At 46.0% G+C, this 12,952-nt stretch overlaps 1 protein-coding gene across 12 annotated transcripts in view; it reads left to right on the top strand.

The window, feature by feature from the left end:
• Positions 1 to 12,952, top strand: part of CIT (citron rho-interacting serine/threonine kinase) — a 62,935-nt gene that overhangs the window by 41,464 nt on the left and 8,519 nt on the right. For all 12 annotated transcript variants that reach the window (XM_032947168.2, XM_032947170.2, XM_076062191.1 and 9 more), the window contains 14 exons: positions 29 to 120; positions 1,478 to 1,582; positions 2,164 to 2,333; positions 3,417 to 3,497; positions 4,178 to 4,313; positions 4,856 to 4,995; positions 5,898 to 5,990; positions 6,673 to 6,781; positions 7,229 to 7,360; positions 8,150 to 8,230; positions 8,922 to 9,009; positions 10,739 to 10,924; positions 11,409 to 11,544; positions 12,601 to 12,852. In XM_032947168.2, coding sequence (XP_032803059.2) covers positions 29 to 120; positions 1,478 to 1,582; positions 2,164 to 2,333; positions 3,417 to 3,497; positions 4,178 to 4,313; positions 4,856 to 4,995; positions 5,898 to 5,990; positions 6,673 to 6,781; positions 7,229 to 7,360; positions 8,150 to 8,230; positions 8,922 to 9,009; positions 10,739 to 10,924; positions 11,409 to 11,544; positions 12,601 to 12,852 — 1,801 coding nt within the window. The remainder of the gene's footprint in view (positions 1 to 28; positions 121 to 1,477; positions 1,583 to 2,163; positions 2,334 to 3,416; positions 3,498 to 4,177; positions 4,314 to 4,855; positions 4,996 to 5,897; positions 5,991 to 6,672; positions 6,782 to 7,228; positions 7,361 to 8,149; positions 8,231 to 8,921; positions 9,010 to 10,738; positions 10,925 to 11,408; positions 11,545 to 12,600; positions 12,853 to 12,952) is intronic.

The following is a 12,952-nucleotide window of genomic DNA, read 5'->3' as shown; positions in this document are numbered from 1 at the left end:
AGCGTTTCCACTCTGCCTGCTGTCACAGGAATGGACGACAGGGGTTGCTGGGTTGGGACCGCAAGTACTTGGTGCTTGAAGGCTCCATGGTCAAGATATTTGACAATGACAATATTGACTGTAAGTTTGCACGTTTCTGCATTTGTTTACGTTTTCTTTTACATCTCATTTTCATGATAATAATAATAGGGTTTTTTTACCCTTTTTTCTGGCAACAAAACTGACACTTTTTGTTTACAAGGAATCATGTTTGCATGAAGCACAATACCTGCGGTCAGAATGCGAGCAAAAAACCAACTCTGATAATGTATGCATTGTCCTTGAAATTGATTGGTCCACACCAGAGACAGCTTTTCTTAGAGCCCAGTCTCACATGGTGTTGGACCAGATTGTGGTTAATGCAAACATGATTCCTTGTAAAAAAAAAAGGTGTCAGTTTTGTTGCCAGAAAAAAGGGTCAAAAACCTATTATTATATTTCGCTACTGACAAAGGAGGCCTCATGATGATGATCTCATTTTCAATTCGTAAATGAAAAAAATTATACCAATTCCGCACGGCAGATGTTGGCCGGTGGTCCAAGTGGTAATCCCATTGTTCCCCTCGTAGTTCCGGGTGGTAGTCCTGCCGGTCTGGATGGTAGTTCTGGTGGTCCTCGTCATAGTGCAAGTGATCCCAGTGGTCCAAATGTTGATCTCAGTTTTTCCTAGTGGTCGTCTGAGTCCCGGTAACCTAAGCGGTCGTCCGGGAGATTGCGGTTGTTGTTCTGGTGGCCTTGCTGGTCGACCCCCAATACAAGTATAGTTCAGAATCGCCATTGAAACGTGTGACATAGGCATAGCCCATAGATATAACTGCTCAACCCGAGCTATATATGCTCTGATACTTGCATTGTCTTTGTACTTTTCACCGTTTGACACTCTCTGGTCTGACACTGGTGACACAAGGCCATAAAGAAGGCTGTCTCTGGTGTAGGTCAATCAGTTTCAAAGACAATGCATATATTAGCAGAGCATGTTAGTTTGCATGTTTTACCAAAAGTATGTGTGGTTAATGCAGACTTGATTCATTGCAAAAGGAATCTATTTGGTGTTTGAACATCTTAACACCTATTTTATTGCCAGAAAGGGTTAAACCTATTCTTGTTTTTCATACGTTGATTCTGGCAAAAAAGGTCCCGTAGATATTATTAAGCAAAGTGTTTTGTGTGTGTCCGTCCAAAACTGCTAGAAATTGGCACGGAGATGATAACGCATTGTGCTGCCCTTGGGCAATAAATGTACCTTTTTACAAGAACACGTGTAACGTGTTCCAGTCTTTCATAATTGTTTTATTAGCTGGAACAGCGAGTGCTGGAAGGCGGCTTGCTTTGTAGGATCCGTTGTGATGTTTAAATAATTTGAGAGTTTTGCGACACGAGACGGGTCTCACGACGAACCCGCTGTGTGTGTGTGTGCTGCGTGCGTGCCTGGGTACAGCTGGAGCACCGGCTGTGGATGAGTTTGAACTCGTGCTCGCCGATGGAGATGTCACTGTTCACGGAGCAGTCAGCCCGTCGGAGCTGTCGAACACCGTGAAAACAGGCAAGATGGAAGTCGTCTGTTTTCATAGCTACATGTGTGACTCTCAAAATTAAATGTAATGAATAAATAAACTCCAGCGTTCTCAACCAACCGATGGATGTGGAGGGCCTCTCCAATCCACGTCCGTCATGGTTTTGTTTTTACCTTACTTCTCTATGGTTAATGTATGGAACCAGGACATGTTCTTAAATCACCCGCCACTGATATTAGTTGTGGCTGTGACTCGAACTTGGGTCACTGAGTTTGTAGTGCAGCACGATAATCACCGTACCCATGCTCAATCCTGTAGTGAAGGGGGAGAGAGGAGGAGGCCTTTGACTCGATGCATTGTAAATGAAAATGATCCTTTGCGTTAGGCAGAAAGTAACAGATTTTGAACCCTAGTTAAAAACATTATTTGTCCATTTAACAAACTTCATCATCCATAACTATAAACCAGCCTAATTCTTGAACTGAAACTTTTATAAGCTGAAGCACATTTCCCTACCCCATTTGCAATCGTTAATAATCCATCGCCGCGAGGCAGCAGGAATGCCCTCTGTTCCCCTCGGGATGCACCTGAACGCAATCCGTCTGTGCAGACATAGCGTACGTGCTCAAGCTGGAGTCGCACCCCCACACCACGTGCTGGCCGGGCCGCTTGCTCTACATGCTGGCGCCCAGCTTCCCCGACAAGCAGCGCTGGGTGACAGCGCTCGAGTCGGTTGTGGCGGGCGGGCGTGTGGCACAGGAGCGCGCCGACGCCGACACGGTGCGTAAGTCCGCCGATGCCCTGTGTGTGTGCGTGTGTGCGTGCGTGCGTGCACCTGTGTGTGTGTGTTAGTGGTGCATTGGCCAGTCATCTCAGTCAATCATCCCTCATGGCACCTGGGTCTGTCCCGAAACCTCCTGCCAGCGGGCGTTCGACACTTCACGAGGCCTTAAAGCGTACTTGGCTAAGGCACAAGCGCCGTGGTGACGTCACCACCACCTAGTGTCGAATGGCAGTTGTTGTGTGTGCCGTACTGGCCTTAATAGGTGCTCGCTAGCAGCACTTGCCCCAACAGTCTGTTAAGCCTATGCAGAGGATCTTTGTCTTTGTTTGTGTCTGAAACTCACGGGGAGCGGTATTGTAGCGTTTAGCGCACTACACTACGAACCCTGCGACATGAGTTCGATTCCCGCTCATGGGCAACGCCAGTGACGATTATTTAAACCAGTTTTGGGCCTCCCCTAGGTCGACTCGGCCTCAAATGAGTATTGCGGTGTGTAAACATCACCACTTGGGAAACAAAGGCTTCCGGGTGTGGTACTGGCCAGCCATGCCCCTGTGTGCCATGTGGCACAGGTGGGGGGGGGGGGGGAGCACAGGTGGTTCATCTGCAAGTCATCTCAGTTTTTCCGTAACACCCTGAGTTCTGTCCTTTGATTTGCCCACGAGCCTTCGATTTTCGTTGTAAATCTCCGTCAAATTCTTCTGGGGCAATCGTAATAAAAAATATATATATTCTTGTGAGTGCCCTTCAATTTGTACGATACATGTCCATTTGTGTATTTGTTTGTGTGAGCTTCCATATAACTGCATTTCTTTGTCCAAATGTTTGAATTTGCAGGGCTCTGCGTGATGATGCTAAAAAAAAATGCTGCATGGGAAACCAGATGTGACGAGTCCGATTTCTGTGCAGCAGTTGTGATGTCGTTAGAATAATGGATAATGATGATGTTGGAATACAATGGGATGGTTGAAGAAAGGGGGAGACATTATGAACTGTAATAAGATGTCCGAAGATAAATTGGAATGCAAACGTGCATGTGTTCATTTGTGTTTAATTGTGGGAATAATTTCCTGTTGCAGAAACTATTGGGCAATTCTTTACTGAAGCTTGAAGGAGATGACCGATTGGACATCAATTGTTCTCTGCCCCTTACCGATCAGGTAACCAATGAGCACAGTGGCTGCCCGACACGAATCGACGTCTCACAGACAGATCTCGTTAAAGAACCTGTGTTAGCCGAAGCCTAAAGACTCAATTGGTACGTTCTTTTCTGATGAGTTTTAAACATTGATTGAATTAATCTCGCGTCACTTATGCTTAGCCCATCCTGTTCACTGGAAAACGCATTGTATGCACTTGTATGAACTCTGAATCATGTAACATGAAAGACTTTTGATGTATGTTTTGGCGCAGCAGCGGGTGCAGCGGTTCATGCACTGCACTAAGACACCAGCAAACCTGAGTTTGATTCCCAGCCACACTTAACGTTGGTGGAAAATGGTAACTGAACCAGTGCCCCTTCACCAACACGCACTGACCAGCATGGTGAAGTCTGGCCAATTAATTCCCATCACTGACATGGCATGGGGTGGCCTTCATTTAACAAGTGATTGACAAAGGGCTGTCAGTCATATTTATTAACAAGGTATGCGTGCCTTAAATGAACAATGCGACGAGTAATGCTGAGGGCAGTCACAATATTTGTAGTACGATCCATTTCAAAAGTATGTAACCGATGAGGGTGTTTATTTAGTTTTACGTTTCATCGGAAGTGGCTTGCTCTTGGAATCGCTGACTTTCTCTAATACTTGTCGGCGTCTTAAACATTGCCGTCCTGCAGATTGTGCTCGTTGGAGCTGAGGAGGGCTTGTACGCATTGAACGTGGCCAAGAGCGCGCTCACACACGTTCCCGGCGTGGGAAGTGTGTTTCAAATTCACGTTGTCAAAGAGCTGGATCAACTCGTCATGATTGCCGGTATGAATTAGGTCTCTCTGCTCACGCATTTTTCTCCAACATATATTTCTTCCCTTACGACGAAAGCACAATGCATCCTACTCATAAGTCTCAAAGTAGAGCATCGTTGAAAAATTGTAAGGGTTGAATACGGTTTTTTTTTATTTTGCCCAACGATACAAATTGGAGATTGGCCGTTATTTGCAAGGATTCTGGTGGTAGAGTAGCCGAAGGCGTTGTGCTTGGCGTGTTGGTGTCGTAGCGGCGACGTTCGAAACACAGCTGCCACCCTGGTTAATACTGTGGGCGCGTCAACCGATGAAATGCACGCCGCCGTCTGCCTAACAGTGGACGTTAAAAAAAATGTAGGCCCACGTGTGTTGGCGTCACGGACCAAATTTGAAAAAATTACCCCAAAAAATCGCACAAAAACAGTGCCCCCCCCCCCTACTGGCAAAGTTCATCTTTGCAAAGCATGGCGCCTTCGTGATAGCCTTGCCCCATCAGAGTAGCTAGAATACCATATGTACGGAATAATCATTGTGAATTATTATCGTGAGCAGGCGAGGATCGTACCCTGTGCGTGCTGGACATTAAGAAGGTGAAGCAATCACTGGCACAGTCCCACCTGCCCGCTCAGCCTGAGGTGCGGCCCAGCATGTTTGACAGCGTCAACGGGTGCCATCTTTTTGCCGTGGGCACGGTGAGTGTTAGTAATAACAATGGTACTCCATGTTTTTATATCGCATCATTCATGCAAAGTGCATCTCGCAACGCTGCTCAAACCACAAACACAGAGGTGCAGATTATCTATATATTGAGATGTATTCTGCCATTGTGTGTTTGTAACGTGTGTTCAAGAAATTAGACCTTGCTGTTTGCCAAAGTGTTTCTATTTGTGGTGGAATTATTTTATCTGTCCAGCGATTCAATAAATTGTCAGAGAAATGAGCAGAGTGCCTTGACCACGGAGTTTACATGATATGATGATATGTAAACTCCTTGGTCAAGGCGCTCTGCTCCTCCCACCCAGCTTAAAAGATGCAGCCAAAGCTTGGCTGTGTTCACTGAAGCGCTGTCTTCCCGACAGTTCTGTCTCTTCACCTGAGGAAGGCTACTTGTGTTGTGGCCGAAACGTCGTGATATTTTTTTATTTTATTATGTTTTATTTTTATTATTTTATTTCAATTCTACGTGACTTTACCGAAAGAACCAAGAAGATTTGGGGTCATGATTTCATTCAAGATTCGATTACGTTTATTCTTACCCCCATTCAGTGAGTGACTTATTACGTACAATGTAAGCCAGTGAAAAAACATTGATTCTTACACCAGCAATTCAGTGCATGTATCTTGAGCGTAATCATTGATATGAATTGATTCGATGCAACTTTCCGCTCCGGTGTGAAATTTAGATTTGTAGTAAATCAATACCGGTAATTAATTAAATTGTTAAATCTGTATGAGTGCACGATGCTCTTAATGTGCGTTATTTTTCTGCCTTGCAGCATTATGTAGCATCTTGGACCTGAAGTAATTTCCACAGAATAAATGTCATACCCGAGACATCCCGCGAATGTAACTCGTTCTGTTCTCCGTCCACCAGGTGGAGGGTTCCTCCTGCATTTGCGCGGCGATGCCAACGCACGTAGCAGTGCTGCGCTACAACAGCGGCCTCGGTCGATTCTGTCTGCGCAAGGTCAGTTCCGTCGCGCCGATAGTTCACCCTGTGGTGCGACGTGCCGTGCGTTGACCAATTTTCTTTTAAACGCATCTGTCGGTGACGCTGCCCAAATAAAATAAATAAAAATTAATCAGTAATGGTCCGGGCCAGTGATTCTTTTTCAAAGCGTAGTTCAAGCTCTCTGCTCTGCTTTGAAAACGTCTCAAAACGAGTTCTCTGCCCTTTTTTTTAATAACGTTTGGGCATTAGCCTGATTTGCTTCCTATTTAGGACTGTGTTATTGGTGAATGTATTGCATTTTTGTTAAGTTTTGCTCTTTAACCACGCCGACACCGTGTTACAAAAAAAGGTAGTTTTATTTTTTATGCTATTTTTGCTTGCAGTTTTTTTTTTTACGATAGCAAAATAATAGGTGGGTTCTAATAGAATTCATATATCAGCACTGTTGCTGCTTCGTATTGACAAGTCCCTTATATCACTTTTGAAACATCCATTCAAACAATGTAGTCTCAGGAAAAGTGCATCGTTCGTAACCAAAAAAAACAATACTTTATGCGAGTCGGCTTAGAGAGGGGCATCCATTTGTAACCATGCATTAATGTGAATGAGCGCGTGCTTGGCAGTGTTAATGTTACGCTACAGCAGTAGAAATGTTTGCTTTTTGCGAACGATATTGTTGGTTGCTTTGGTTGGGCAGGAGGTGGAGACCAGTGAGCCATGTAGCTGCATTCACTACACCAACTACAGCATCATCTTTGGCACCAACAAGTTCTACGAGCTCGAGCTGAAACAGTACACGCTCGAAGGTGAGGCCCGTTGCACATGCAGGGAGAGATCATGTGATTAAACACCGTTACATCTCTGCACTCTGATAGGTCTCTGACTTGAGCCTCGCCGTTCTGCTTAAAAACCGTCTATGCACGAGGACGGGTTCAGGGCAATCTTTGCTGCCATTCAAGGGGTTGCTGCGCCATTTTCTGCGTAAAGTTTCCAAACGTGGACAAATCTGATTGTTGCTACCAGAGTGGGTAACAGGAAAGGCAACTGACGTAGACCAACGATTGTTCATCATCACAACTTTCACCAAAGTTTTGAGAATGAGTCCTGAGGAATCTCGGTGGCCTTTTCCTGGGTAAACGAGTGAAGTAATACAAAAAAATAGCCGTTGAAAGTTAGTGGCTGAAACTTCTCCTTCACCACCAAATATTTCTTGCGTACGTCTGTTGTCCTACAACTTGCATTGCTTTCCGCAGAGTTCCTGGACAAGAATGACCCATCGCTGTCTTCGGCCGTGTACGCCTCCTCCTACCTCAGTTTCCCTGTTGCTATCACACCTGTGTCAGGTGCTGCCAACAGGGATGATGAGTACCTGCTTTGCTTCCACGGTAAAATCGGCACACCTGGCCACAGTGGGCATTGCGATTCCATTGCCGTTTGAACGAGTGACTCGCGTGGGGATTTTATTTAACGCTTGAATCGTTTTGACTACAACAGCACACAGGTCACATAGATCACCATTGTTGAACTTCCTCATTGTATTCTTTGGTTCTTTCGGTAAAGTCACGTAGATAGAAAAATAATAAAATGATGAAAAAATCACGACGTTTCGATCGCAACACAAGCAATCGTCCTCAGGTGAACAAATACAGCGGACGGACTGCTGAGGTAGGAAGAAATATAGCGAGAGAGCTCCTGCAGCCAGAGGCAGGGCCACTGCAGCCAAAGGTTATAACCTTGGAGTTGGCTGGGCTAGAGATCGAATTTGCAAGTAAATGCAAGATCGCAGAGCCAGGAATACCTCATGATGCTGATGGGCTTTAGTATGCACAGAACTCATGGAGGGAAGGGGGTGGGTAACGTTGAAGGCACTTTTGTATTTATACACACGACTCAATTTAAAATCTGACCTACTCACCCGCCGCCCTTGAGACTCGTCTGATGATGAAAATTAGCCTGAGAGTTCGCCTGTACAAAACTGTCTACCACCAGATCCTGCCACTAACCTTGACTGTGTCATCATCTTTCAAAAAGATGATGACAACGGTCACCTTGCTGTCATAAGAACATTTCACCAGTGGAATAAAAGGGTAGTGTGCCCCCGACTTGTTTTCGGTTCATATTCCAGCTGCCCTGTGTGTATTCGTTTGACTGTGGTTTTTTATTTTGCCGGACAGAATTTGGGGTGTTTGTTGACACGTACGGGCGACGCAGCAGGACAGAGGACCTCAAGTGGAGCCGCCTGCCTTTGGCCTTTGGTAAAACTCCTCTTGTTATGCCGGCATTGATGAATGTGCCCATTTATCCACGTTGTCAACTGTTTTTCTACCCAATACCGTATTCTCTGGAATATAAGAGACGCCCGAAACTGACAAGCACACCCCAAGCGTGTGCTAGGTATCAAGCTAAAACTATAAACTTAACTATTTTTATTTTACCAGGTAAGGCCCACTGAGCTATATAGCTCTTTTTCAGAAGCGATGGCCCCAAATGATAGCTCAACGAGAAGCGGCTTAATGTGAAAATTTATAGCAGCCAAATACTCTAAACGCACGTTGATTCTAAATGTGGAGGGAAAAACCGGAGAAAAATCCACGCAAGCACGGGGAGGACGTGCAAACTCCAAATATACAACAGGGTTGGTAAGGGTTGGGATCGAACGCATGACCTCCTACATATTGGGCGAGGGAGTTAATATCTCGCCACTGTGGCGCCCAATGAAGTTATGCAAATCTTGTCTCGCGCACACCTACACACGGCTACCAGATTAGCGTTTGCTTTGAAATGCAGGGGAGAAACATGCATCTTATACATTGGAGATTATGGTCATTCTGCTCGTCCTTTCCTGTTAGGGGATCAAAAATAATTTTACAAACATACTTTTAGATTTTTAACTGTTGCCTCGCCGAGTATAATTTTGAATGTATTTTCCCCCCTTACCAACCCTAGCATACAGAGAGCCTTACTTGTTTGTGACCCACTTCAACTCCCTGGAGGTGATTGAGATTGTCCACAACAATGGGAAGAACTCAGCCAGGTAAGGGTCTGCTGTCGCGTATGTCTCCTTAGCTCTTCCGGGGATAATACCAATGGGATACATTGGGGGTACAAATCGGTATGAAAGTCCAGCCCTCAATCTATTGCTCACGCCACTGTTTGCAGAAAGGACTCCACTAGATGGAGCAGTAGAAGAGCCTCTATTAGAAGGTATTTTGGTCTACTCATTCACCTTGGCCAGACGTTTAAGAAGAGGTGGAAGTACTTTGCCCCATTGGTGGTAGCAATGAACAAAAGTACGTGAGCATTGTGTTTATATAAAGAAATGGTCGATTTCTTTAAATGCAGACATTTTTAAAAAAATTATATATATTTTTTTAAACTGTTAAAGTGGCTGTGGATGTCGATAGAACACTTCTTGCGAGGCATAACTAATGGCCGGGACACATCATGGACCTGTCAAGTGAAAGACATGGCCATTGTACCCTTGAAAACGAATAACTACAGTGCCTTTTGTGTACATATATATCCACTCCAGGTTGCTTAAAAAAATAGACAAAGCAATTCCTCTGCCGATTTGTTCAATGAAATCCTGTGCCGAATAGGCACCTACAATTAGCAAGGTTGGCTACGTACAGTGCAAAAGTTCAACATATATACATATGCATGTACATGCCAAGAACATGTAGTGTAGTCATTCTGTATGATCATGGTTTTTGGTCGCCTAATCAAGATCTTGTTTCAAGAATGCATTCTTAAAAATATATGTTTTGCCAAATGACAGTTTTTCTCTCGGTGTTATGCCATGAAAACAAAAATTCCATTCGAAAATCTCACAGAGCCCTGTATCCCGTGTGTCAGAGATGTTTTTCATCACAGGAAAAATCTATCATGTGGCCGTATAATCCTTTCCACAAGCTCTGATATAGTTTGTAGTTTGACAAACCATATCAGCATGATTTGCAAACATGAAATGTAGGCAAATTAAGTGTGAAATTAAATTTGAATGTGCATTTTTGCATAGTTAATGGTGACCATCAATTCTTTACACTTGAAAACCCAGTTTTAATTGTGGGCAACTTGCCAGGATCTAAGCCGTGCCAGCTCGGCACACTGGCAGCCACTTGGCCACCTCAGAATATAATTTTTTTATTACATTGTGGCGAATATAGGCACCCCTAGTGGCTACAGTCGTCACCTAAACCAATTATAACATGTATGAAACGAAAATAATGGCTTCTCGGTGACACAATTCAACACTTTTATTATGAGCATTCGAATCAACTTTATAAGCTGCGTGTCTCATTTCGGAGTCATGTCTAAGGAGTACAGTCCTTAGTTCATCCACTAAGATGAAGTCCCCCACATGTCATATTGATAATGAGAGTTGGACCACACTTCACAATGCTGGTCTGCGTGGGTTCGTGTAGGCGGGGGGGCGGGAGGGGTGGACATGACCGGTTTGAGAGCTCACTCGCTCGCTCTCTCTCATGTTAGCCCTGGCTGGGAAATCAAATTCAGGTGGCTGGGTTCATAACGCAGTGCATTAACCACTCTGCCACTGCTCACCCAAGCAGTTTTTTTTTGTTTAGCTGTCCTTCCCCGCACCTCCATTTAACGTGGTTGGCTACGTCTGGTGTGAAAGAAGTTCATCATACATACGTACGGAGACTAGAACAGAAGATGCTTCTTCTGTCAATGCCACGTGCCGTTGAGAAGAATCGCTGTTGACCGATGTGCGATTAACACCTCGGGTGTGTTGCCCACAGCCAGCCCATGCGCGCTTTCCTAAACATCCCAAACCCACGGTACCTGGGGCCAGCAATCTCGGGGGGTGCAGTCTACCTGGCTTCTTCCTACCAGAACAAGCTACGCATCATCTGCTGCAAGGGCAACCTTGTACGCGAAGAGCCGGACCGAGGTGCTCAGTATCCCTCCGCGGCTCGCAACGCCAGGTACTGTGCCTAAACGCTATGATACAGCAGGAAAACTGTTTGGCAATCCTCGCCGGCACTCGGTACCTTTGGCACTGCGTTTACTCTGATTTTGTGTTCACGACCTGTCTTGTAATGGCACAGAATCATGCAGTTCTGTCCATAAAGCATTAGAAAACACAGCCACAGCCATTTCCGGTGAAGACTGTCGGGAACGATTGCCATCAAATTTCCCAAGAGTATCATGGTCTTAAGAGTTCCGTGAGGATTTTGGATTTCACCTCGCCATATTTATTTCAATGCGTGCGCTGTCATGTTTTTTTTAGCATTTTATGTTAATTTTACGAAACTATAAAAAAAAAATGTGTTTTTCGCGTTGCAATATGTTTTTGGCACGCCGGTCACAGCCGTGCGAACGCGAGTCGATTCGCTTTTAGACGGCGCTTCCGCAGTTTTCCCCCATCGCGGCGGTAATGGCCGCGTTGCGTTCTTGTGCGTTGAGAAGCAGCCCAAACAAGCGGGGCCCCCCGTCCTACACGGAGTACATGGCCAAGCGGCGCGCCGCATCGCCCGCCCGCTCGCTGGGGGACAGCAGCTCGTCGGATCGATCAGGCCCTGCGCAGAGAGACTTCCGCAGAGAGGTGAGCCGTTTCTGCGTAGCCGCGCGTGCGCGCACGTGACATGCAAGCGCACCCATGCAAACGTGCAAACGCACCGATGCGTACACGGACATCAATGCTTGTGCAGATTGCGTGGAATATTTTTTTGTCTTTTTTTTTTTTTACATTTTGCTGCCAATGGGTTGCACAAGCACCGATAACGAAAGATCGCGTTATTCAACAAGACTGCCATGATTGGAGGGGGAAAAAAATGTCACAATAGATGACGTGTCAGGTAGTGTTATTGAAGAATGTGTATCGTTCTGTTACTTATGCAATACACAGAGTGGCCCATTATAAGATAACCCCTGTTTCATTGTGATGACCCCTCTTATGTTCTTCTCCGCACCTTGTCCCAACATATAACCAGCGATGCTGAACAAAGTGTATCGGAAGAGTGTTAAAAGAGAGATTGGTGGGAGACAGAGGCAGTGAATTAGAGTGTTGTTTTTTTTCATTATTTATCTCGATTATAGCGATGTGCTCACCGATTTTTTTTCACATGCAGACACGTAGATGCCTTACAATATAAATTATTTGAAAATCTCTCAAAAAGGTCAAAAAATTTTGCCAAAAATCTAAAATAAATATTTTTTTTTTAAATCCAATTAGCATTGCCCCGCGCATTTGCGTGGGATCCACGGTCGGGGTGGAGGGTGGGTGTGGAGGGAGGTGTGTGACGTCAGAGCGACGCACGAACCCCCGCTCAACCGCTCTGGGATGCGCATGACACCGTCGTGCAGATGTGCGCGGTGACGTCACCACCACTGTGCCAGCCAGGCAGCCAGCCAGCAAAACTTCATTCTAATATTGTATAAAACTAACGTATGTATGTATGTATGTTGAACTTATTTCGGACCATACTTAGCCAACCGTGCTAATCGGAGGTGCGGAAAAAAATAGCGTATCTGGTATCATCCAGGATACCTTACCGTCTTAGCGGGGGTTGTCTATAAACGTACCGCCTCGTACGCGTACCGAGACGAGTGGTATGAAAGAGCGAGGACTGCACGTCGCCGTGTGCACGTCGTCGCGCAGAGGGATGAAGGAGAGAGCGGCCAGTGGAGCAGGGACGGCCACAGGGAGCGCTCCCCGGGCCGGGTGCTGGAGGGGCCGTCGGAGCGGCCTTCGAGAGCCCGGCAGGTGGAGCAGCGGCGGGAGCAGTCCCCCGGGCGCTGCCTCGACACGGCTACGAGGCGCGACAAGTCTGGGGGACGCGGCCCAGCCGGCGATGGCCCCGGCAGCAGGGTCCTCCCCGGAGCTGTCAAAACTCCGCTTTTGCAAGCCAGGGTAAGTCCCCACCACCTCACTGCATTCATCTCTCCCTCCCCCCCTCCCCTACATATGGGTGTTTCACGGTACGACGTCGTATATCCGACTGTCGCATATC

This window comes from Petromyzon marinus, chromosome 5 (assembly GCF_048934315.1).
Source record: "Petromyzon marinus isolate PM22_M1 ecotype Great Lakes invasive population chromosome 5, UKy_Petmar_22M1.pri1.0, whole genome shotgun sequence".
Lineage (NCBI taxonomy): Eukaryota > Metazoa > Chordata > Hyperoartia > Petromyzontiformes > Petromyzontidae > Petromyzon > Petromyzon marinus.
This window is presented reverse-complemented; position numbering and strand designations above follow the sequence as displayed.